The 26,483-nt window shown below is 35.7% G+C and overlaps 1 protein-coding gene across 25 annotated transcripts in view; it reads right to left on the reverse strand.

Annotated features, from left to right (window-relative positions):
* RBMS3 (RNA binding motif single stranded interacting protein 3) overlaps window positions 1-26,483 on the reverse strand; it is a 1,278,291-nt gene that overhangs the window by 127,222 nt on the left and 1,124,586 nt on the right. For all 25 annotated transcript variants that reach the window (XM_072726630.1, XM_072726631.1, XM_072726632.1 and 22 more), the window contains one exon: window positions 10,547-10,653. In XM_072726630.1, the coding sequence (XP_072582731.1) occupies window positions 10,547-10,653 (107 nt within the window). The remainder of the gene's footprint in view (window positions 1-10,546; window positions 10,654-26,483) is intronic.

Here is a 26,483-nt window from a genome sequence, read left to right on the forward strand (position 1 = left end):
TAAGGAAGATATATGAATTTTTACATTGGGTAAAATGTCTGATGATCTTTATGAAGTGATTACAAGTCACTCGTCACTCATAGGCTTCTTAAATATGAAAATAGGATCAGAGCTTTTTCCAAATTCCTTAGAATTTTACATTTTTTGGTTGAGTAGAGTAAAACCTTTTGTCTTTAAATCCATAACAATTGACAATTGGCTCTAACACAACTCTTCAAATAAAGACCATTAAATAAAAATAGTTGGCTGCATGCATTGGTGCAGTTACTTTCGACACCCATGCACATTGTTTTTTATATCAATGGAAGAGACGTAGACTTACCCAGTAATTGGATCTCACTCAATAACAGTAATTATAAAACAAGATACAGTTGATTCTTGTTATTAGCAACAATTAATTCTATAAAGCCACCATGAACACTGAATTAGGAATACCAACTCATTGCTCCTAGAGGAAATACAGCATTAGGTTCCTACAAGCCTCTGGTCACAATATTTTCACCAACTAATTAATATATAACTTTGTTTTAGTTGTGTTTCTGTCTAAAGATAACTCATGTAATATATATTTTTGATTCATCAACAATGAACTCAAAGTCAACAGCACTATAAGTCATGCCTGAACAAAGCTTATCTCCATTTTTTTTTCATATTGTCTCCATTAGGCACATCACAGATTTCTTGCACTTAGAAGCATTTGACCTCACTTCAGCTCTACATTTGGCGACCATTTCAAACAGTGAAATCACCAATGAAAAGCACAAGCATGTAAAAAGTGTGGCCCTAAATAAAGTAAGAAAAGGACACTTGTTTACAGAGTAAGAGTAAGAAAACAAAGAATTCCTTGTTCAACTTTATCTGGGACTGTGCATACTTAGTGACTCAATTTTTTTTTCAAGTTTATTACTTGAATTCCAGCATCATTAATATACAGTGTCATAGAAGTTTCAGGTGTACAGTATAGTGATTCAATAATTGTATACATTACTCAGTGCTCATCATGATAAGTGTACTCTTCAATCTCCAGCTGACTCAAACTTTTTTACTGCTCTGCACAAGTGACCATGAAAGCACCTTGAGTATTAATTCTGGGTTACAAATAAATTTTAGCAAGTAGGTAAATTTGCAAGTATGGAGCCCATGTATAATGATAATCAACTTTATAATTTTAAAAATATTTATTTATTAGAGAGAGAGAAAGAGAGATTGAGGAGCAACACAGAGGGAGAGGGAGAAACAGCATCTTAATCTTAATTGATTGAGCCACCCAGGTGCTCCACTACTGTAACTTTTTTCAAATGATAATATGAGTGTGTCTTTCAGTAAACAAAAGGAAATTTTATAAATGGCATTTATAAATGCCATTTATATGCCAAATGGCACTATTTTTATGCCATTTTTATGACAAATGGCACTATTCATAAGGATTCTAAAAATTCCTTACACAAAAGAGTTTGTAACATCACTCCTGAAATCAATTAGAATATGGAAGGTTAACAATTATTGACGTTCAGCACTATGGAGCCATAGAATATGCAAGAAAATTCCTGCTTCCCAATTCTTGGTTAAGTCCAATAAGTCACCAGTTTGTGGTATTAGGATGCTTATTGTGTCAAAGATAATTGTTTTGAAGGATACTAGAACATATTGAGCATAAGGAATACTTTTCATACCCAGAACTGTACCAGCACTTTCTAAATCCAAAATTAATTGCCATTATTTGCCAGAATACATAGGTTAATAATTCATTTTCTTTCTCTTTAAAAACATCAACTATGTAATTCATCAGTTCTCAACGGTGGCTCAATCTTTTCCTTGATATCTAGCAATAGTCCATGTTTTCTTTTACTTTTTTTTCTTTTTTTCCTCCATCCAAGTCCCTCTCTTCTTCTCAGCTCTTGGCTTACATGATTATGTGATCTTCAAGAGAAAAATGGCTAGAATTTGAACACAATCTAATGTTTCAGTGATAAATAATGCTTGGAATGCAGATGATGATTTGGAAAGTGATCTTTAAAAAACCTTAATAAAATGTGGGTCAAAGTGAAAATAAATTTCTACTTGTTTTATAATATATTTTATTAAACAAGTAAAAAATTCAGCTGGAAAAAATGACATTAGTAGTAGATTTCCTCTCAAATAAATTTTGTATCATTAAAAATAATTCCCATTTGGAAAATAAATAGACATGACATGAAACTGGAAACCAAGAACTTAGGCATTTGAGTCATAAGAAACACATAGCAAAGCTGGCTTTCAGATTAAAAAGCCCTGAGTTGTGTTGATGATATTATGAGAGTTATAGTAACAGCTTAATACTGGAGTGATTATAGTTTTCCAGGAACTGTGCTCAGTGCTTTACCCTCACCACCACATTTAATCCTTCCAATCACTAAATATTCACTTTTCATCATTCTCATTCTACTGATGAGGAAACTGAAAAACTTGCCCAAGTTTGTCACTTAGCTCAAAAGATGTGGATTTGTGATTGAAATGCTAGAGTTTGCCTCCTAACCACTAAAGTAGAGTGTCTGGTAAAATATGAAGAACAGCAAACAATACTAAGCACATCACAGATGTTGACATGATTCCTTAAAATTCAGAAAGAATTATTATTCTCAATAGGTGCATTAGAGAAGGATGCAAGATTTGTTATAAGACACCCAAGCTCCATTTGCTCCTCTAAACAGTATTCTCTCTGTGCCACTCAGTACCCTGGATAAGTAACAACATGGAGCTTTTCAACTCTGGGGTGATTTTCTGGTTTGGAAATGCATATAAATCAGTTTCTCAGTTACCTACCCTGAGAAACACACAATCAATCAAACAGTTAATGGTTAGTAACAAGTGTGCCTTGACATTTTTGTGGCTGCTACTTTTGTTATTTTTATTATTTTTATTTTGTCCTTGGTTTTCTTTCACTGTGGTATAGGTTTGGAGCTAGTTCCAGCTAGTGATTTTACTCTTGCAATATTAAATTATATTCTATCCAACTTTAATTTTTTTACTTTTAAAGATTTTATTTATTTGAGAGAGAGAGAAGAGCGCACAAGCAGGGGGAACGGGAAAGGGAGAAGCAGGCTCCGTGCTGAGCAGGGAGCCCAATGAGGGACTCAGTCTCAGGACCCCAGGATCATGACCCGAGCCAAAGGCAGATGCTTAACTGACTGAGCTACCCAGGCGCCCCTCTACCCAACTTCTATTTGTTCGTTTGTTTGTTTGTTTGTTTGTTTATTTATTTATTTATTTATTTATTTATTTATTTATATTTTATTTCAATTCAATTTTATCCAACTTTTAATTGCCTACTTTACAGACAGAGAAGATCTTTGCCATTTTAGGTTCCAAAGGGATGGGAGAATCTGTCTGTATGCTTACGTCATGTCCAGTATGTCCAGTCTTGTGCCTCTCACATAGGGTACACTCAGTAAGTGCTCACTGACGGACTGGATACTTTGTGTTTAAACTGCTTCTTTTTCAATACTACCTTAAAACACACACATACACACACACCCACAACCTATTTCAAACAGAATTCTTCTCTTAAAAGATCATTTCTGTAAAAAGTAGTCACATACTGAGAAAGTAAGAAAGTAAATAGGAGACACAAGGAGATAGAGGGTCTTCACTGTGTATATACATTTCTAATACACATTCAGGGCAAAGGTCATCCCTTATACCTCATTATGTCCTGGGGACAAAGCATAAAGACTCAATTATGGAAGGAACAAATCTTTTATGACAAGAGAACTGGTGATTATGGTAGTGGAGAACAGGTGAAATTCAGAATTATAGTGCCAACTCTGTGAGCACTCAGTTTCTTTCAGAAAAATAAAAACAAAAGAAAATATAAAAATGAGGACATAGGGATCCCTGGGTGGCGCAGCGGTTTGGCGCCTGCCTTTGGCCCAGGGTGCGATCCTGGAGACCCGGGATCGAATCCCACGTCAGGCTCCCGGTGCATGGAGCCTGCTTCTCTCCCTCTGCCTGTGTCTCTGCCTCTCTCTCTCTCTCTCTCTCTCTGTGACTATAATAAATAAATAAAAATTTATTAAAAAAAAAAATGAGGACATATCCCTCAAAGAAAATGTTTACCCAAATGGGAATATAGGATTAACTTTTTGTCATTGAGTATGGCTATCTATCTATTCAGAAATCTAAAAAAGGCATCTTTGTCTCAATCATAAATGGATTTAGTCAGAAGGAATAATTACTCCTAATACCTTGAGGATAGTGAAGAGGAGGCTGGATGTTTGGAATCAGGTTTATCAACTTTGCCTGCACTTGGCTCTGGACTTCATAACAGTATGAGAAATCCCATTCTCTTACATGACCTTTGCAGGCTTTCATTCACTTCCTGGCACTGAAGAGAATTTTTATTAATAGTAGCTGTGAATGGACAAGAGTTATACAACTTTCTAGCACAGGGGAAGTTTTCATCTATCACTGAAAACAAGTTGATTTCAGGTCTGAAAATAGACAACATATTATCTGGGTTACAGGTCATAACAGATCACTTGCTTAAGTTGGCTGTGATAAAACTGATAACCTTAAATTTCAGCTTACTAACAGTGGATTTTGTGGGCGCCTTAACGAGAACTAATTTAAGGAAATTAAAGTAGATTCTCAGTTTATTCCACTTCTTAAAGGTTTTTAAAGGAACACGTCCAGGCAGAGCCACAGCATTCCCTATGGCAAGGAACAAAATTTACATCTGGTCTGTGTGAATGGTACCCCCTGGTGTTATGAAGTGCGTGTACTGTGTATCCTCCCTGTCCTCAAAGGCTTGTATCTTGGGCAAATAGAAATGCACTCAAATAAAATGTCTTCAAGATATAATATATCATCATGTCTCATCTAAAACTTGTTCCTTACTTGGGAATAGGTAAGAAATTTCAAACCTTAGTATTCCTAGAATGCATCCCCAAAAAGCTTACTTGATTTTTCTGTCCAATATAACATAGTAAACTATTCCTGGGAACCTGAGTGCTGATTATTCACAATATTGTTTTAGCTCCATTAGTTCATCTCCAGATCTAGACTGTGAAGACAATCTCATTAAATATTTTGTTTCCATGGTAAGGAAAAATGTCTTCAGAACATCACATATAGAGAACATATTTGTTATTGCTCATCATTTCAAAATTGACTCTAGCAGGGAACCGTAAACCAGATAAAAGCAAGAAACGCCATTTTACTGCTTTTAGTTTTTATAATAAAACCTTGGCATTTCTTTACTAGACATTTGAATACTTTGTTGGGCTACTTCTTGTTCAATTGCCTTGTCTCTTGTTTGTGTCCATAGCCAAAATACTATTTCTTGGAAATACAATTCCTGATGCAGTTGTTATCAATGACATTTACTGACTCAATTACTATAGAGCTTGGGAAGATCTTATGAAAGCTAGACTAGAGTTTTGAAGACAGTGAGAAATAGTTTGTTGATGACATTTACACTATTTAAGGATAATGTCCCAGCCTGAAAACTTGGTGAAATATCACCATCTTCTGTGATTTGACACTCAGCATTTACTTATATTTGAAAATTCTGAAGGAAATCCAGTAACTAGTCACAACAAATGTCAACATAAAGTAATTTCAAAGTTTGAGCGACTCTAATCATTGTAGTAGAAACATTCATCCTTTTATTTGAGCCATTCATCTTTACAACATAGTTGAATGTTTTTGATCAGCTGTGCAAATTATGTGGGTACCAGACAAATTTGGTGTTTTTTCATTGGTCATTGGGAAAGCATTGTTTGGAAATACAGGAAGAAGCAACAGTTCTTCTTCATGTTCCTGATATTATATGTGTGTTTGTGTGTGTAATTACATATATTATTGAAAATATATTTGTTAATTTGCTTGTTTATTTTTAATATTTTTAAGTAGAGTTGACACATAATGTTATATTAGTTTCAGGTATACAATAGTGATTTGACAAGTTTGTAAGTTATGTCATGCTCACCACACACATAGCTCCCATCTGTCACCATACAACGCTATTGTAATACCATTGACTAGATTCTTTATGCCATGTCTTTCCTTCACATGACTCCTGATACATTTTTTTTTAGATTTTATTTATTTATTCATGAGAGACACACAGAGAGAGGCAGAGACATAGGCAGAGGGAGAAGCAGGCTCCCCTGCAAAGAGCGTGATACAGGACTTGATTACAGACCCCAGGATCATGACCCAAGCCAAAGGCAGACACTCAACCACTGAGCCACCCAGGTGCCTGACTCCTGATATATTTTTGATTCTGGATTCCAGATTCCATTCCTGATTTCAGACCAGTCATTTGAGAGAGTACAAACAAGATCAATTTGGGAAACATTTTGCCTGCAGTAAAGAATATGGCCTCAGCTATAATGGGATATTATATATTATATATAATGGGATATCAATGCATTTCTTGAAAGTCATAGTGATGATAAAGTGATGATAAAGTGAGACCATTTCTGAGCTAGAGGTGACATTGAAAACATTTCATCACAGGGCAGCCCCTGTGACTCAGCAGTGTAGCGCCACCTTTGGCCCAGGGCGTGATCCTGGAGACTCAGGATGGAGTCCCACATTAGGCTCCCTGCATGGAGCCTGCTTCTCCCTCTGCCTGTGTCTCTGCCTCTCTCTGTCTCTGTGTCTCTCATGCATGAATAAATAAAATCTTAAAAAAAAAAAAAAACATTTGATCACCATTATGGCATAAACTTTGGCCAATCAGAATTTAAATGTTGGGGTAGATCCTGGGAAACTCCTTGTTGTACCAGCCAGCACCCCATTCTTATAAGATCGTAAGAGGTACTGCAGGAGGCATCAGAGTTGGAGGGGTTGCACTGATGGACTAATACCAGCAGTTATTTACCTAATGAAACAAATATGTTTTACTATTTTAACAAGCAGAGTGGCTTTTCTGGTATATGGAAGCTGAATATGAGCCCCATGCTTGGCTCAAGCATCTCTAGGACAGTAGTTCTCAAATTGTAGTCTGAAACCTGAGGGTTCCTGAGAGACTTTTAGGAGATCCATAGGTCCTCCCCTTTTCAGTGACATGTCTATATGGAGTTATATTTTCTTCATATGATTATACCAAACAGAATATTGCAACAGGTTGTATACTGATGCAGATCTGGCTATCTTTTATTAAGCCAGACATTAAAGTGATTTGCAAAAAAGTAAAAGAATACCATTCTCAAAAAAAGTCTTTGAAAGATATAATATTTTCTATATAAATATGATATTTTTGTTAACATAGGATGGGCTTATTGTTTTTTGATCAACTAATAAACAATATTTTTTAAGAGTATAAAGGGAGATACTGAGATACTGAGATCAGAGTATGTGAAATGCTACACTAAGAAATAAAATGATAAGAACTGTAGAGAACTGGGTAAAAGAGGCCTAATAGCTCCAATCCCTGATCCTTCTGCTTAGTTTTGCTGTCACTTGAGAGATTAGTTAATAATTTTTAAATATCCCTGTGTATTTCACTTATGTAAATACATGTCCAATAGCATATATTTGTATTGCAAAACCTTGCTAATTTACACTAATTTATGTGTATAAAGTTTTCAGAACTAGATCTCTTTTGTAAAGAAGTACATTTCACTAATGCTAAAAGAGCTGTTATCAAAATGCCACTCAGAAGAAAATAGCTTTACATAATAAATTAAAACTTTAATTAGCTTATCAACTGTCACGCTTTAGGTGCTTCTAAGATACCTAAACATTTCAGGAGAAATCCTTTCCAAACTTGTTTTTTTTTACCTGACTTTCAAGAGAGAGACAAAGAAAGCATGAGCCTCATGCTATCATCCCAAATGCTGAAGCATCAGAGTCAAAATTATCATCTTGTATTTTATCAAAGGCAACAGTGATCGAAAGGTTTACCATTATTTTATATAACCAAAAACCCCAAAAAGCAAAACAAAAACCAACAAGCAAACAAGTAAGCAAAAACATCCAAAATGATCTTGTAAAGTTGAGAACTTCTTATAAAGTTCTTACGAAGCTTCTTATAAAGCCCTTCTTATAATGGGCTACAAAGAAAATAAAAAACAAGACCACCCATTAGAAATGGACTTCAAGGGAAGATCATATCTCAGTCTTAACATGGGATGACGGAAGGGCACAAAGAAAATCTCTCCCAAGGATCTGACCCAATAGGCCTTGTTTTGGTTAGTTTAAATTCATTCAGTCACTGTGGTCAAAGACCTAAGACAGAGAATGTAGGTAGTGCCCCCAGGTGACTAATAGGAGCAAATGCAAATTGTCTTGTAATAATGCCACTGATTATAAGAGGAAAACCAATTTCAGAAGTGTTAAAATGTGGAAAAACAACAACAAAAACATGTCTTAGAGACAACAAAATACAATTATTAGCATTTCCTGGTATATAAAAATTAATTAAATATTGCTTACATAGGAATAATCTGCATTATGCCATACTTTATCAGCCATGCTACTATAATGTGCTCTCACATTACTCAAAACAGCAAGTGCACTATAAGAGGAAAGAGAAGCAAAAATATACATTATGATGGGCAAAGTTACCCAACATTCAGAGTGTCTACACCTAAGACCACAATCAAGGTATAAAAATTTACATGCTTATCTCTCAAAACCAAGATATCTGACAAACATATTTGTAATGCATGCCACTTCTTTTCCTAATTTCTTTCCTCTGAATGTGTCTACACACTTGGAATTCCTTTTTTATGGGTCATACATTACCCACAGGTAAATGTATGAAGGTCCCTTGATTTTCACAGTTTAACAGGAAATGTTTAACTCTTAAAAAACAATTTTTGAAAAATAGAGATTAGGAATATATGTTTAAAACCTACATGTAAATTAGAAGATATTCTGGGTGCTAACTCTCCACAATGCTTCTATGGCAATAGTACACATGCTCTTTATCATGATCTCAACCCAAAGCCCTAGACTGGTATGCAGTAGCAAATTAGTAGCTCTAAGTCTACTTTTCTTTTATGTTTATTGGTTTGGTTCCTAAGAAATGTAGATTCAAGGGTGGTGTCTTGCTGAAGGTGGCATCTATTTTGTGGCTGTGATAAAATAGGTTCTTATGTGGACAAAAACTGAGGTTTCGGTCGTCACTGCCAAGTCACCTAATTGACCATCAAGGCTGCTTGGTGATGGTCTATGATCCAGAAATGTCTCCCAGCAAGCATTTGACACAAGAGAACTTTAAAAGATCAAATGAGTCTTTCTAGACTACAGATGTCCTGCATGGGATGGATGTCATAATGAGTGCTTTGAGAAACCAGTTGTCTTCTGGGAGCTAACTGCTGATCACTAACCGCTACCCCTACTAATGACCCCCCCCACCAAGGGTCATTGCCTTTCCTCTTCCTTTTTTGAACATAGCACAGATTGCCTTTTCTAAAGTTGAAATATTCAAACCTTTCTTTTCATTAGTTTCAAATGTCTAGTAGTGATTCTCTTTTTCATGTCATAAAATAATGAGTTATAGATTATACAATACTTGAACATAACTATACACTTTAAGAGGGGTCTTGAGACCTGCATGGAAATACTCAAAACAGACAACGGTGTTGGAAATTTAAAAAATGGCTAAGGGTTTTGCTGAGGAATTCCCTATCCTCTTTTCTTTCCTTACAACTGTTGTCTCAGTACTGAAAGCATAAAATGCTGCATCAAGTGGGATGCCTCTTAAATGAGAAATGGATGAAGTAGGTGCTTTGAATAGAAATATGAAATAAAGCTCTTCTGTTGAAATTATGGCCTTGGTACAAAATAGCATTTATTCAAGTCATTCAAACAACTCCATTCCATCCCACAAAGAATAAAAGTACCTCTTAGAAGCCTAGATACCTTTTCCTTGTCTTCTTACAACACAAATAACCCAAAGGAATTCATTCCCAAGTGTCACTGGATGCATAAACTTGCTTTTCTACTGTTTTGTGTTAAGAGGGTAAATGGATAATTAACTGTTCAGTGCTTTTCTTTTTGTGAAAAATGGAACCCTCTGTATGAACTTTTCTTTCTCTTTTTTGCCCAACAGAAAATGTCATATTTATATTAATATATAAAATACATATCAATACATTTATGAACAAACGGGAAAATGCATAAATACACATATATGTGCAAGTAGAGTATCTCAATGGTAGAATAAAGTAAATCTAAATTTGTGTTGTTTTCCAAACACAAACATTCAACTCTCACCATTGATTTCACTGAAAATATTTCTTTTATCTATGATACAATTATGGGTTAATTCTTTGTGGATAAGTCTTTCAGTGAGTGTATATTGGGTAAAGGTTTGGTTAAAGACAGAGGACTTATTGTAGTACAGAACTGAGGTCAATTTTGAAATCCTACAGTCCTCTTCAAGTAGTTTTATCTTGAATGCGTTAATACAGGCCTACTCATTTGCCCTTTGAAAGCCATGTGGTTTTCTACAGGACCCTATTTCATCAGGGTCCCAAATGTCTGTCTTGCCTCCATTCCAAGGGATGTCTGCTGCTATATTTCTGAGCAAAAGTCAGTCAGAACTCACCTCTCCTTCCCTGGGCCAAGGCCTTCCATTCTGGGTGTATTTGCTTTGATTCTGTCGCTTCTTTTGTCCTCCATCAGCGAATTTGCACAGTAAAGGCTCACTAGGGGCTGGGAAGATAAGAAACCAATTCTATATTAGCAAATCCCCCTTAAAAACAAGTGATTATTTGAGTCACAGTAGTGCTTTGTAATGCCTATCTTTTGAAGTTGTCTTGCTTCTGGAGAGATATTTGGCCCCCTTTTAGTCTCAATTATGTTGGCTGCTATTCTAACTGGGCTTCAAAAAAGTGCTGGCAGACCATAAATGAATGCAAAAAAAATATTGTTGAAAAAATAATCAGCTGAAGCAGAATGTGAACTTGCCTGAGAAGTAAAGAGGGGATGTTGAGTCCTTCCAGTTATATTAATGCTAAAAATCAGACAACAGGTCAAAAATGGAGTCACCTATGCTAAGCTCCCTGTCCCCAAACCAAAACCTAACTTAATTACAAGTTTGGTTCTTCCAGAAATGGAATTTTAAACCAGCCAATCAGGAGTCACCCGATCAGCACTAGAGAGGTAATTTACCTGATATACCCCTGACACCCCCTTAAGAAAAGTGACCTTGCCACAACCAATCAACTATTTGCCACTATGACTTTCTTATTCCCCCTCCCTTCTGCTATAGAAGCCTCCCATTTGCAAACATCCTCAGATCTCTTTTCTACCTGAGAAGTTGCTGCCTGATTCGTGATTTCTTGAATAAAGCCAATAAGATCTTTAAAATGTACTCAGTTGAATTTTGCCTTTTCACATTAAAAACATATTCATAACCAGTATTTGTATGTAGGTAAATATTTCCCCCTCAAAGTAACTATGTTTTCACAGTAGAAACTGTAAGATTCTATTTTTGGAGAGAGATCCTTAAGAGCTGCCTTTTAAAAAGGGAGTTATTTTGCTAATTACAACCAAATCAGGTTTTTTTTTTTTTTTCTCATTAATCTCTACAATTTCAAAAAGGCTAGAAGTTGATTGTCCATTGAACCCCTTTCACTCCAATTTCCCAGTGAAATCTAGTCAGTATCCCAGGAAGGGCAATTATTTAAATATCAAATGAGCCCACATGATAAAATACAGTCAAAAGATATGGCTCTAACAAATGAATCCTGGACTATGGTAGCGAGGGGTGGGAGAGGGATGTGGTGGTCCTAGGTGATTTAAGGAAACTTATTTGATAGTCTTAAAACATTACAGGGAGAAACTTATTCTTTCAAATTTGATGACCCCTCCACAACCCTACTTGCCTATAAAAATTGCTTGTTGTTACTACAAATATTTATGAATTAAAAAATAGAATGCTACACTGGCCTTAAAAAACTTAGTGCATTAACATGGCTGGAAGGATTTTTTTTTTGCGAGTTTATTACAAATATTAATGTGTAAGTTTATAATCTGAAAACTAAAACGAACCCCTTTCCTTCCCAACTCCCTGGGAAAATGTGTTCTTCTAAAGATTAATTGTATTAATGGTTGAAGGGGAGCAGACTATACTCCTGAGGAATATGCCTCTTTGGCATAAGGATTAATTTAGGCTGATTATTTTTGAGAAACAGTACATAAAAAAAAAAAAGCTCTGAAAACTAACTGGAAGTTCTCCTTTTGTAAGAGACATTGACATTAATAAGGGAAATCTCCATTTGTAACAGGTACCTCTTTCTTTGAATCTGGAAGAAAAGAATATTTTAAATCTTGGGATGCCTGAGTGGCTCAGTGGTTGACCACCTGCCTTTGGCTCAGGTCATGATCCTGGGGTCCTGGGATCGAGTTCTGCATTGGGCTTTCTTCGGGGAGCCTGCTTCTCCCTCTGCCTATGTCTCTGCCTCTCTCTGTGTGTCTCTCATGATAAATAAATAATATCTTTAAAAAAAAAAAACTTTAAATATTAAGAAATTCTTATCAGTGGAGAAGCAAGGACTTACATTTATGTAACAGCTTTACCCTTATTTACTGTGCTTTTCCTGGTAACCTTCCATAACTGGCATCCCTGCCTCTTCCCCAACATCTTCTTTTGTCTTTAGCTGACGATGGTATTTAAGATGGTATTTGGGCCATTTCAGGGAATTACTAGGTTTTCCTGGATATCTCCATACAGGAGGCATACAGGTTATTAAACCTGTTTGGTTTTTCTCTTGTTCATATGTCTTTATTGGGGTGGGGTGGGGTGGGGTCTCATCCAAGAACCTAGACAGGTAGAAGGAAAATTATTTTTCCTCCCCTGCACGATCCTAATTCTTTATCCCTCCTTGTATCCTTGCCTTTGCCATGTGGTATTGCTGAGCCTTCTGAATCTTGGTGTGACCCCATGTGTATGGCTCTAGTCGATGAAATGTTAGCAAATGAGACACAAGCAGAAGACTGAGATGTTTTGAATTTTGCTTCTTTTGCTACTGTGCATAGATACATGAATACACTCAGCCTGGCCTGCTGAAGGATGAGATACAAGTGTAAATGAGTAATCCCTACCATCAGAGCCAAGGCCAAAGTAGATCATCCAATGATAACCACTGGGACCTGTGAGTAAGCTCATCTAAAATCAGCAGGAATACACAGATAACATGCAGTTGATCACAGACCAAATGAGGTAAGTAAAGACCATTCCACAAATATGTAAACTAAATAAATATTGGTTCAGGTCACTAAAATTTTGCATTATACAACACTATATCTTGATAGATGACTGAAATCATTTCATCCCCATCTCCACTCCAGCTAGGTTGCTTGCATTTACTAATCTGGATAAAGAAAACAAAAAGATTATGGAATTCATGAGACTTTCCTTTGTCTCCAAAATCAATAGCGAAAAAAGAAATGAGTGGGTATCTACAAATACATATTTGAAAATCATTTGTCTTTTAGTGGCTGTAGTATTTACTTAATCCTTTTAGTGTACTCTTTATTAGCAGCAGAATTCTATTAATCAATATTGAAGGAAATACTGACTTAAACAGACAGAAGTTCACAACTGACCAGGGGAAATGAAAAATAGAATGTCTTGCCTGCCTATGGAGGCAGCATGAAGGAATATGTAACTCATCCTGGCATACAATTCAACCAATATCATTCCTCACCAAGCACAAGTGCTTCCCAATTGTCTGTTTTTGGGAGCCTCTAATTTCAGTGACTTAGGTGAAGCCACAGAAATCACACAAAGGAAAGGCTGAATCATGAAGTGTCTGCAGACAGTTGCTGCCATCACATTGAAGTAGTCTAAATTCTTTCTTCAGATGAAGAAATGAAAGGGTAAACGCAATCAAAGATTCTAAGACTGTATATTAAAGAAAATTCCTTTGAGACTCCAAAAGCATCTATAAATATGTACCTCTAGTGAGGAATGTTTATACGTATGTCTCATATATATCATTTTACATCTATAATCATTCCTCACTATAGGATACTTTCTCTCTTGCTATTTTAAAAATTCAAGGTATATTCACCCAGTCAAATGGGATGGTCATGCTGATATGTGGGTTTATAACCAGTAATAGGACAAATTTCTCACCAAAGGCAAATAAATCTAGAGATATCTTAAATTTCCTGCTATAAAAAAATGTGGATTCTACCTTTTATGTTTCTTGGGAAAATAACTTTCATGAGTCATACTTTCAACTGTCTGAAGCAGGATTCTCTTTATTGTCTCCTAAAACGGATTCTTTTAGAGTACATAATATACTGATTCTAATAGTCTAGAATATGATAATGTCTTCTCTTGAGGTTGTTCATGTTTCTGTTGGCTTTAACACTTAGTTTGGGTACATTTCAGTGTTAGGGATGGCGGTCTGCTTCCTAGCTCCTTGACTTTCTAGTTACAAGAGACCAGATACCTTTTAAATTTTTTTAATATTTCTGTGACTCATTTTCCTCACGTATAAGATGAGAATAATAATGTTATGTACTTCAGTCAGCTGTTGTGAAGAATAAATAAATTAAGGTGTGAAAATGGTTTTAAACAACTATATGGTACCTAAATAATTATTAAAACCACGTTAGCTACAACTGTCACTATTGCTTAGCATCTTTATTAGCCACTGGCCATGTAACAGCTATGAAACCTACTTACTTGGCAGAGTCAGAGTTCAGTGTTTAATCAACTGGGCTTATTGTTCCTCAGCTCTGTCGCACTTTAACTCCACGGTGGTTTGGCTAAAGAACTTGCAACTGACTCTCCTCCAAGTACGGTAAAAAGATTTGCTCATTGAGAGGATCTATGTTTCCAAAATGGTTCTTGCTGACTGTAGCTTGTCACTGGACCAACCAGCCACTACAGCCCAGGTTTCCCTGAGACATTACCAAGGTTCGGCTTCCATTATCCCCTGAGTATGATCCAAATCATGTTCTGTTATGTGTGTTAACATTTAACTTACACTGAATGCTCCCTGTTCCTTTTTCTGTGTTTTTTTTTTAATTTAAATTCAATTAGCCAACATATAGTACATTATTAGTTTCAGATGTAGTGTTCAATAATTCATGAGTTGTGTATAATACCCAGTGCTCATCAAATCCCATGCCCTCTTTAATGCCCATCACCCAGTTACCCAATCCCCCATCCACTTCCTCTCCAGCAACCCTCAGTTTGTTTCCTATAGTTAAGAGTCTCTCATGGTTTGCTTCCCTCTCTGATGACTTCCTATTCAATTTTCCTTCCCTTCCCCTATGATCCTCCACTCCACTGCATTTTTAAAGAATTATTCTTACTACAGTTTTTTGTTATTCAATTGCTAGAGCTCTATTGGCAGTTTAAATCCATCAAATCTGTATTTCACTACTAGGATAAATACAGTACTGTTTACACGTTATAGGCAAGCAAAATCTGCTGCCTAAAATATGTCTCTTTGGCATGTATACACAAACACACATGCATATGCACATACATACATATTTAAAGACCTTCTTGGTGAGCCCTTGGAAGCTATAGAATTAGGAGGACAGCACTGGCAGGAAAAGAAAAGGCTCTGAATGAATTATTACCTTTAGGATTTCTTCTACCTACTGGTGTAGAGAAATTTTATAGAAGCATCCTTGAAACAAATACTACCAAATAACAATTTGCCAAAGATCAATTATACATAGACTATGAGATTCTAAGTTGTAAACTTACCTTGAAAATTTTCCATTACTGAAAAAAGAACTTTCAAAACAATATGTTTAACACTAAAGGAAACTTAAAAAGCCATAGTGTAAGACTTTTTAAGCTCTCAACTGAGAAGTCTTTGTGAGTTGTGTTTTATAGTGTCTTAGAGTCTTCAAATCTTTAGCCACCCTGGTGTTAGAGGATCTTCATAAACTGTTAGACTATGGATTTTGGTAGTGAACTATTTATATTTATTGACATTACTATGTTGAAACATCTGCTGTTGCTTTATTGATTTGAAGATGATTATGATGGGAAAGCAAATAGGGCCACAATTTTTTATTAAATGAAATAAAAGGGGATTCCTGTGGCTCAGCGGTTTAGCACCTGCCTTTGGCGCAGAGCATGATCCTGGAGTCCTGGGATCGAGTCCCACATTGGGCTCCCTGCATGGAGCCTGCTTCTCCCTCTGACTGTGTTTCTGCCTCTCTCTCTCTCTCTCTCTCTCTCTCTCTATGTCTCTCTTGAATAAATAAATAAAATCTTAAAAATCAAATCAAATCAATCAAATCAAATCCCAGGAACACATTTGAAAATGTGTCATTAAAAAAAGGATGGAATATCCATATATCATCATCGAATTTAGGCAGATAATTCTAATTGTTATTTTCTTGGGGAGGTTGGGGGTGCGGGGAAGTAAATTACATTGAGAGTGTAAGAGAAAACAGTGAATTAAATGAATTAAGATTAACATAATCTAATTCTCAGGTGATTTCTAGATACCTACAAGATAAAATCCAAATCCCTCTATCAGAAGAGAAGAATTTGTTCCCTTGATCTTATCTTTCACCAGACTCCTCCCACTCCTGTGGCCTACAATGCCCTCACCTTTAAATGCCTTTCCCCAGGCCTGGAATTTCCCTTCCCAGCTTCCCCCGCACACACACCCTCCATCTGGCAAACTACTAATCAACCTTCAGAAATGCAGCCTTCAAATGTCATATTCTTCAGAAAGCCTTCCTTGACTCTACTTCATCTCATTTCCAAGAGAAATTATCTAGTGCTTACTTGGCAGACTTTCATAGGTTGAATGCAGTTTCTGTTTGTGTTAAGTTTTAACAGTAGCAATTAATTTCCAAGCTTGAGTTTGAAAGTGATTATAGCAAAGGTCAGAATGCAGTTTACATATGCATACGTGCAGGTTGTTAACAGCATTTTGCACATAGGTATACATAATACTTGAAAGTGATGCTACTCAAAGTGTGGTCCAAGGACCAGCAGCAACAGGATCAGTACTTGGGAGCTTGTTAGAAATACAGGGTCTGGGCCCTTCCCCAGATCTATTCAATCAAAATCTGCATTTGAACCAGATCCCCAGGTGATTCTTCTGCACACATCATCAGTTTGAATTCTGACTGGCTCTTTAAAGGAGTAAGAAGGAATGCATCTTAGATGTTAAACATGAATCTTCTGAATAATGAGATGATTTCAGTAGCTCAAAAATATTATATTGTCTACAATTTCCTTATTGCAGTATTATGCTACCAATTAATTTTGTTTAGTCTCTTTTCACAGTAGTTAAAATACAGACTAAATGAAGAAGAGGCCTTTGTGGAAGTGAGATGCAGTTATAAGCCACAGATTGTAATGTGCTAGAAGACATTATGGTCTATCATGAAAATGGAGAGTATTTAAAATATAATTATAACAATGCATGGCGATAAAGTTGCATGGTAATTATGAAGGAGTAATTACTGTTTGTTTGTTTAGTGGAGTATTTCTAGTCTTCCAAACTCTGTGTTAAACATGAAACATCCAATGCATAAACTGATAAGATAATCTTGTGACTTACAGGATTTGCTGCTTTAATCAAACAGAACACCACCATATATTTTACCTTGCAAAATTATTGTAAATTTTTTTGATTCTTATTTGAAACTTAACATACCTTATTCTTCCCTTGTGGTTTGATGGCTTTCTTGAAAGTTATGTTTGGATTCTTTTCTCTTTCTTTTTTTGTTTATCTATTACAGGTTTCTGGTTGTGGCTACTGTTAGGTTCATGTATTGCATCTTATGCTGATGGTCACTTAAGTTTGAACTCATTCTAAAAGTACTAATTTTTTTTTTTTACTTTCCACATTCATATTTTAGGTATACGATGTCATACCTTACATCCTTTCAGTTTGTGAATCCTTTGACTGATTTTTGTAGATATAATTGATTTTACTGCTTTTGTGTTTTCACCATACTGGTTTAAAAGTGATTAATCTATAGCTTTTATTTTTTTTTTAAGATTTACCTATTTATTCATGAGAGACACAGAGAGAGACGGGAGAGACACAGGCAGAGGAAGAAGCAGTCCCACACAGGAAGCCCAATGCGGACTCCATCCCAGATCCTGGGATTACGTCCTGAGCCGAAGGATGATCCTCAATCGCTGAGCCACCCAGGCATCTCTAATCTATAGCTTTTATTATATGTTTGCATTTACCTGTGACATTCTTTCCTTTCATGATTTTCTGATTCCTGATTATGGCTTTTCCTTTCCACTAATTTCCCTTTAAGATTTCTTGTAAGCCTGGTTTAGTGGTGAAGGGCACATGAAACATTCTCCAGTTGATAACATGTAAGCCAGAAAACAAGTCTCAATAAATGCAAAAAGACTGAAATCATATCATGCATCCTTTCCAACCACAACAGTGTGAAACTAGAAATCAATCACAAGAAAAAATCTGGAAGAACACGAATATGTGGAAGCTAAATAACATGCTACTAAACAATGAATACTCAACAAAGGAATCAAAGAAGGAATTTTAAAAATGCATGGAAACAAATGAAAATGAAAACACAAAGGTCCAATATCTTTGGGACTTAGCAAAATTGGCTCTAAGAGGGGAGTATATAGCAATGCAGATCTATGTCAAGAAACAATAAAAATCTCAAACAACCTAAAGTGGCTAGAGAAAGAACAAACAAATCACATAGTCAGTAGAAGGAAGGGATAATAAAGATGAGAGCAGAAAGAAATGATTCAGAAACAAAAAATCCAATAGAAAAGATCATTGAAAACAGGAGCTGGGAAAACACAAACAACAGAAACTTAACTTGCCTTCAGTTTTATGATTCACTAAGAATGCTTTCTAACATCGTATTCTACAAATAAATGTTGACATACCTTGTAGTTTCTGCATATTAATAGCAGAGGTCCTACTGTCCCTTAGAGAAGTGAACATTCTCAATTTTAAGCACTCTATTTAAGTTCTTCAGGTATTTATATTGGATTGTAGTGATGGTCTTTCAAAATATCTATTACCATAACTTACAGGTCTGGTGGTTTAAATACAAAATTTAAAAATTCGTCACCTCAGGTAGATTATAAATTTTACTTCAGGAAACAAAAAGGGAAAGGTGGAAGAAGCTGAGTGGTTAAGATCAGCTAATGACAAGAGAGTCAGTTTATCAGAGATGAGCTTATAAATGCTGAGATTGAGTTAAAGAATGAGATAAAAGAATTAAAAAGAAAGAATTCCAAGAACTAAGTTAAAATGTAAAATTTTAATCTAGAAACTATTTTTTAAATGTGTAAATACAGATCAGTTTTCAATTAAAAAAACAAAAACAAAATTATTCTTGTAATATTCAGGGTGCCTTGAACATTAAAAAGCTATTTCATACCAGAGAATTAAAAAGTGATACTGAATGAAGAATGTTAGCCAAGCTTAGAAACATTTTTAACACATACATTCTTCATTAAGATGAAACAAAACAAAAACTCTTCAAATCTATTCAGTATATGTAGATGTGTCACTACTCTGGACTTTGCCCTGACAAAGTGATCACAGTCTAGAAGAGGAGAAAGATAAGCAAAAGGAAACTTCTAGCAGCTTGCAGTGGATATTATAATAGGAATAGAGATACGTATTTTGAAAGCATAAAATAGATGCCAGTCTCTAGCACTATAGACAGTGTCCTCTAGCTCAGAAATCACACCAATACCACAGTTTTAAAAGGTCAAATGCCACAGAAATGGCTCCCCCCGCCCCCGCAACTGCCAGATCATGAATGCGCACATGAAGGACATTAGTCCAACTGTTATCTAGTCTGATTAAAAACAGGCTTTTATTAAATGTTTAGTGAATGAAAATATGAATACATGAGATGGAGGCAATGAAAGGATTTTGTTGAAATACTCTTAGGACATCTGAGGCCATATACATCTTAGGTTGAAAGCTGGCAGCCTTATGACAATAAATATGAACTTCCAGCATTTGCCTTAATCCTTCACAATCCTTGAGCTTCCTTCTTTTTTATACCTGACCAGCTTCCCTCATTTCCTTCCAAATGCAAACAGTATCATTAGTCTGTATGATTTGGAAAAAAATAATAATGATGTAAAAATGATAGATGTGTCTTTCTAAATAACCCTGTGTCGGGCACCTGGGTAGCTCAGTCAGTTAAGCTGTCAGAGTCTTGATTTTGGCTCAGATCATGATCTAAGTTGAGCCCTGCATTAGCTCCACACTGGAGTTTAAATTTCTCTTTCTCCTTCTCACTCTGCCTTTCCCCGTGCACACATGCTCAATCTCTCTCTTAAATAAACAAACAAATATATAAATAAATGACTCTTAAAACCCATGTCCTTAATTTTCATGACTAATTCCAAAATACTTGCTGTTATATCCAGGAAAGTTTCACAGACAGCGTCCTCTGATTTGTCTGCAAAAGATTTATTTTCTCTCTCCTACATATGCTCTATACATAATAGACCTTATGTGCATATAGCATGTATGTGAATTTCTCTAACTCTGTACATATTTATATATACACCTATCTAAATCATCTTTCTAGATGTAGAGCGAACAAGTTCCAAATTTTAAATAAAATTTACATGGCAAACATTACTTCAAAACTTCAAACTTGGGATCCCTGGGTGGCGCAGCGGTTTGGCGCCTGCCTTTGGCCCAGGGCGCGATCCTGGAGACTCGGGATCGAATCCCACATCAGGCTCCTGGTGCATGGAGCCTGCTTCTCCCTCTGGCTGTGTCTCTGCCTCTCTCTCTCTCTCTCACTGTGTGCCTATCATAAATAAATAAAAATAAAATTAAAAAAAAAAAAAAACAAAAAAAAAAACTTCAAACTAACAGCACAGGATTATTACATTTTAGAGTCAGAAAGCCTTTACCTATAAGAAAGTTGGCTATTTGGTTACACTGCCTTTTGACTTCTAGCATCTTGTTTACCATTTAATTATGTATTATGTATTATAATAAGTTAATTGTAGTCATTTGAATACTTCTTAGTTGCAATAGACTTTTATCCTGGAAGGTATACAGCCTCTGTTATCTGATCCTAAAATTTATTTAATTCAAACCTTTTATTTTGCCGATAAGGAAAATAAAAGTTTAATGATTTGTCAACTAATTTGTGGTAGCTGGTGGCAAAGTCACACCAGAATGGTGTACTCTGGATTTCTAATCAAACATTCTCCGACCGCTTACATTCTACCTTCTTTACCATGGGAGGTAAAAGGAAATGAGTTTCAAGCAGTTTTTGTGATTGACTTCACAATTTGGGGATGGAGCAAAAAGATGGAATATTCATTAAGATATGATTACAGCGGTTATCTACCCACAAGTTAGAGTTACAACTGAACACTAGGCAACTAATAAGATCTTCTAAGATGATTTACAGTGCTATTCTAATAGCAGTTTGTTTTAACAGAAAAAACAAATCACATGGGCTATATTTACAAGTGTCAGACACATCTTTACTCCTATCATTTAGGCCAAAATGAGCACAGAAATATAAACCAAAAAGGTAGAAATAAATAAAAAGTTAATTAAACTTAAATGAAGTGTGATTTGCAGATACATTCCCAATTTTACTCTCAGTAATGGATTAATGCTTATATTTAGTTTCAAATATAATTCTCTACTATGCATAATAGCCTTACAGAAGAGGAAAATGCCCCACAGTGATAATAAAAGCAGAGAATAGCTGTTTGCCTAGACATAAGAGAGAGAAAATCACTTTTTGATAAGTTATATTATGGCCTATGTAATTATTTCAAGCTCACCTCTGTTTTATGTAATAAAACAGCATTTTTTTTCTGTGTTTGTAAAAATTGTCTGCTAATTCTTTACAGATATAAGAAGAGATTATTTTTAGAAGAAAAACCAAGCCCTAAAGGGGGATAAATTAGATGAGAAAGTTAGTTTCATGTAGATGGGACACAGAGTATACATTTGAAGGTTAAATTTCATTCATTTTATAAGGAATATTGCTAAAACATTATCTGTGCTGAATGAACGCAATGCTTTGATACCAAGAAAGTAGAGAGTATCAGCACTTCCAAAAAAGCACCAACCTGCTTACCTACAACTGACTTACATAACCAATTATCAATTGGGGAACCTCCTATAGTTGGAAGATAAACCATTAAGGGAAAGTTTTCTAAAATAAAAATAAAAGAATCTTATTTATTGACCAAGATGGGCCATATCTTGTCTTGTCTTATATTTCCATATTTCCATGGCACTGTACTTGACTCTGATAGAGCTCTTTGCATGCTGTATGTAATATTATTATATACTCAATGTAACAATACACTGTTAGAAAGATGTACAAAAAGAAAAAGTAGCTATAATCACCTCTTTGATACTTAAAATGAATAAACACAAAAATAGAAGAAACATTATAAAGTAGTAAATTCAAATTATACAAAGGTTAAAAATTTTTAAAAAGTACAAGACCTCTTCTCAACTCCCCCACCTTTTTTTTTATTTTTTAATAATTCCTTCCAGGAAAGTGCATAAATATATATTTACTAATCCACTTGTTCTAGCTGTTTGGTTTCTTGGTTTGTTTTGGGTTGTTTTCAATTCTAAAGGGGGCACTATTGCTCAGCATGTTGGTTTTGTTCTTTGTGTACCTTAATTATGCATGAAGAGCTTTCCATATTAGCACATATCACCCTTCTGAAACGCTGCTCGGTATTGTAACATAATTATCATGCACCATAATTTATAAATGTCCATCACTAGGGGACCAGCTAAAGCTCATTAAATTTCCATAATGCCTTTCCATGTTCTTTCTACTATTATGAAAATTTGATTTGATTGAAGTCAGGAGCTGGGTCTATTCACCTTTGCCTACCATCCACCCCAGTGGCCTCACAGAGTCTGAGGATAATCCACATTTCATTATCTGTTGATCAAATTACTAAATAAATGCAGACAGATAAAGTAACTTCTTAAGATTCCTTACATTAATGAAATTGTAAAGGACTGAACAGTGAGAGCACATCTTCCTCTTTTAAGAGAGCATAGAGTCCCATCATTTCCATGTTTAAATATATAACCACCCAGTCTACTAGAAAAAGAAAGAAAGAAAAAAAAAAAAAAAACCAAGAAAGAATTCCAAGTCTTAATCCCAGGTGTAATTCCAGTTTCATGTGGATCTCAGGTCAACTGCCCCAGGAAAAACAAATGGAAGGAGGAAGGTAGGAAGGAATCTGATAATGAAAAACATCAGGATTCTTCCCAGTATCCACTTATGATCCCCCACCAAGGAAGGAAACGCTCCGGCACTCCCAGACTGAACTCAAACTCAGGTCAAGAAAACATATCTCAATTTCCCACATGCTGTTACTAAGCATATATTTCCTGTGCTAGAGACAGAAAGAATTCCCAAATGCAATGAACTGTGTTAGCAGAAATAAATATAATCCAGTTTCAAAGTGAAAGCTGTATATTGCACTGTAGGTATCAGTGAACAAGGCTGGAGACATCATCTGGGATGAAAACCTCATCTTTAGTAGGTGAAGGATTTACAGGGGAAATGGCTTGGGACTGAGCTTTTTCTAAAGAGTTGGGCAAGGCACTGAAACTGTGATGATTTCAAGAGGGCTTTCATGTAGACTGAATCACTTACTAATCAATATTAAATAAATTTAATCCAGATATAAGAAACTGAGCTTTTCAAAAAGGTGTTAAAGACCACACATGCTATAAACATCTAGGGATAAGTCAGTCTAAGGAGTCATAAAAAAATAAACACATAATATGGCAGCCCCACGTCTGGAAGAGTTTAGTGTAAAAACAATGCATACAAATGGCTCTAAAGTAGAATATCCATTTGTTCTTGTTATAGAAACAAAAGGATAAAACTGCTTAGCATGACACTATCCCAGGGGAGGTTTGGGTAACTGTCCTAAATTCATTTTTCTTATATAGGTACCAATTCTTTCATTGGGATTGAACATTAAAGGTGCTTTATCTGAATTGCTTATAGATATTTCTAAAATGTAATCTTTATCATATCAACTCCCCACATGTCCACCTATTCGATAAAGTGCAAGCTCTCTCACATAAAACAACATTTAACCTTGTGACCTAAATACACACATCTTCATTTCCACTCACAGGACTGCTCCTAAAAAGGTTGAGACCTTTCACATATTCCCAGATTTGCTTATACTGCTTCCTCTGTCTAAATGGGCTTCCCTCTTTTCCCACTTAATCACGTTCATAGAATCTTTCCTGACCTCTTTTTCCAACTCCCAAGTTCTCATGGAGAACTTACCATTAATTAATTGTTTAATACATTCATTCAATTTATTCATTCCCCCTGCCTGAAATTCGTTCAAAATTAACTAGAAACATAGTGCTATATACCAGGTCTTGAGCAATTCTTGAAAGATATAAGCAGGAATAAAATGGACACAGTTCTAGCCCTTAGAGCATTCTTTCTGATATCAAAGCAGACATTAAACAAGTAATAAACGAATCAAGTCAATTCCAATCTCTTCCTTTATGCATTTACCACACAGACATCAAATTTGGCATGCATAAGACACCTCAGCTCACTCATGTTATATGTCTTTCTCTACTAATTCTAAGGCCTCACCAGGGTAGGATTTCTGCATCATTCATCTTTACATTATAAATTCACAATGTAATTCCTAGAACATAGCAGATCACACACACACACACACAGATACACAGACACACACACACACACACACACACTTTTAGTAAGCTTGCCTGTTTTGCTTTTCTTTAGGGCAGATACTCTGAGAACTGTCCTATGGCTTAACAATGGCAGAGAATACATTGTGATTGTTCCTTCTGCATCCTCTTAGCTAAATACACCAAGACTGTACTTTAAGCATTTAGGCAGGAGATGTATTTGTCAAGTTTTAAAACTATTTCTATATAGAGTCTCTGAATTTCTTGATAACACATTTATCTTTTTAAAGATTTTATTTAATCTGGGCAGCCTGGGTGGCTCAGCCGTTTAGCGCTGCCTTCATCCCAGGGTGTGATCTTGGAGACCTGGGATCGAGTCCCATGTCAGGCTCCCTGCATGCAGCCTGCTTCTCCCTCTGCCTGTGTCTCTGCCTCTCTCTCTCTTTCTCTCTCTGTCTCTCATGAATAAATAAATTAAAAAAGATTTTATTTATCTATTTTAGAGAGAGAAAGAGAGGGAGAGCACAGGGGCACACAAGTGAGGGGGCAAGAAGGGGACAAGCAGACTCTCTACTGTGCATGAAGCCAGATGCAGGGTTAGAAGCATCAAGATGCAGGGCTCAATCCCAGGACTCTGAGATCATGACCTGAGCCAAAGTCAGATGCTTAACTGACTAAGTCACCCAGCTGTCCCTCTTGCTAATGCATTTAATGTTTGGTAAGTCTATAAAGGCTTTCTTATCTGAAATAGGCACTGAAAAACGTTTCCCTGTTGGCTAAAGATCACTGCAAATTTGGTTAGTCACTTCTTGGACATACTCTAATTAATTGCAGTTTGGTAGTTTGTTCATTTTTACTTAAAAATAATCATAATTGAAGAAGTAAATATTTTGCATTGAACACAGCATGTATTTTCTGGGCATGATGATTAGATACAAAACATGTAGAAGTCACCAACCAGATATTTCCTGAAAGGAAAAAGTCACGTTTGATGTAGTTCTCACAAACTGAGGATAGTGGAAGGGATTATTTATAGGATCCTTTTGCTGATAATGGCTTCTATTTGCCTGACTCAGTTTTACCATTTATTCATTATAAAACCTTGGACCAGCCACTTAAAAATCTCTGGGACTTATAAATTGTGGTTGCCCCTAAATCATGGGATTGCATGACTTCATGTTCAGCACTTAACCCCAAACCTGGTATATAATAGCATATAGTGGATGTTTGTTGAATGAATAAAAGACTGGGATTTATTATGTGACCATTATGTAAGATAGGCAGAAGGATAGATTTTATGCACTATAAAGCACGCAAAATAAATGATAAGTATTATTAATGTTTTGGGGACACATATAAAAAAGTGCTACTTTTAGAGCCATTATCCCAGAAACATGCCTTCCTTTTGTTCCCCCCCACAGAAATAGTACAGTAGATTGAAAATAGACTTGAAACTCTTCAGGCATCACGGTGATGAATTTCAGAAGTGATGAGAGTTCAAAGGTTCTATTTTAGACTTTATAAAACCTAAAGTGGTAAGAAGGAGAGCTTTCTTTTTATATAGATTATGATCTGTTTTACCAGGGTTGACTTTGTGAAAGGACTTCAATATGCTGCATTACTATAAAACACTCTGCTTTGTTTCACTCTTGTAGACAAAACCCATGAGAGATCCTGTCAAATTTGCCAGAAGAAATAAAGGACAAAGTACCACCAGTCTTTACTTTTTTCCATTTTGGATGCTCTTAAAGAAAGTTAGCTAACATGAAACCAACATCTGTCCTGCTTGAGAAGGAAATGAATGAAATGAAATAATACTCTTACTAGATTTGCTGACTTGGTATTGGGTGTATCACAATA

Source organism: Vulpes vulpes, chromosome 11, assembly GCF_048418805.1.
Source record: "Vulpes vulpes isolate BD-2025 chromosome 11, VulVul3, whole genome shotgun sequence".
Classification (NCBI taxonomy): Eukaryota; Metazoa; Chordata; class Mammalia; order Carnivora; family Canidae; genus Vulpes; species Vulpes vulpes.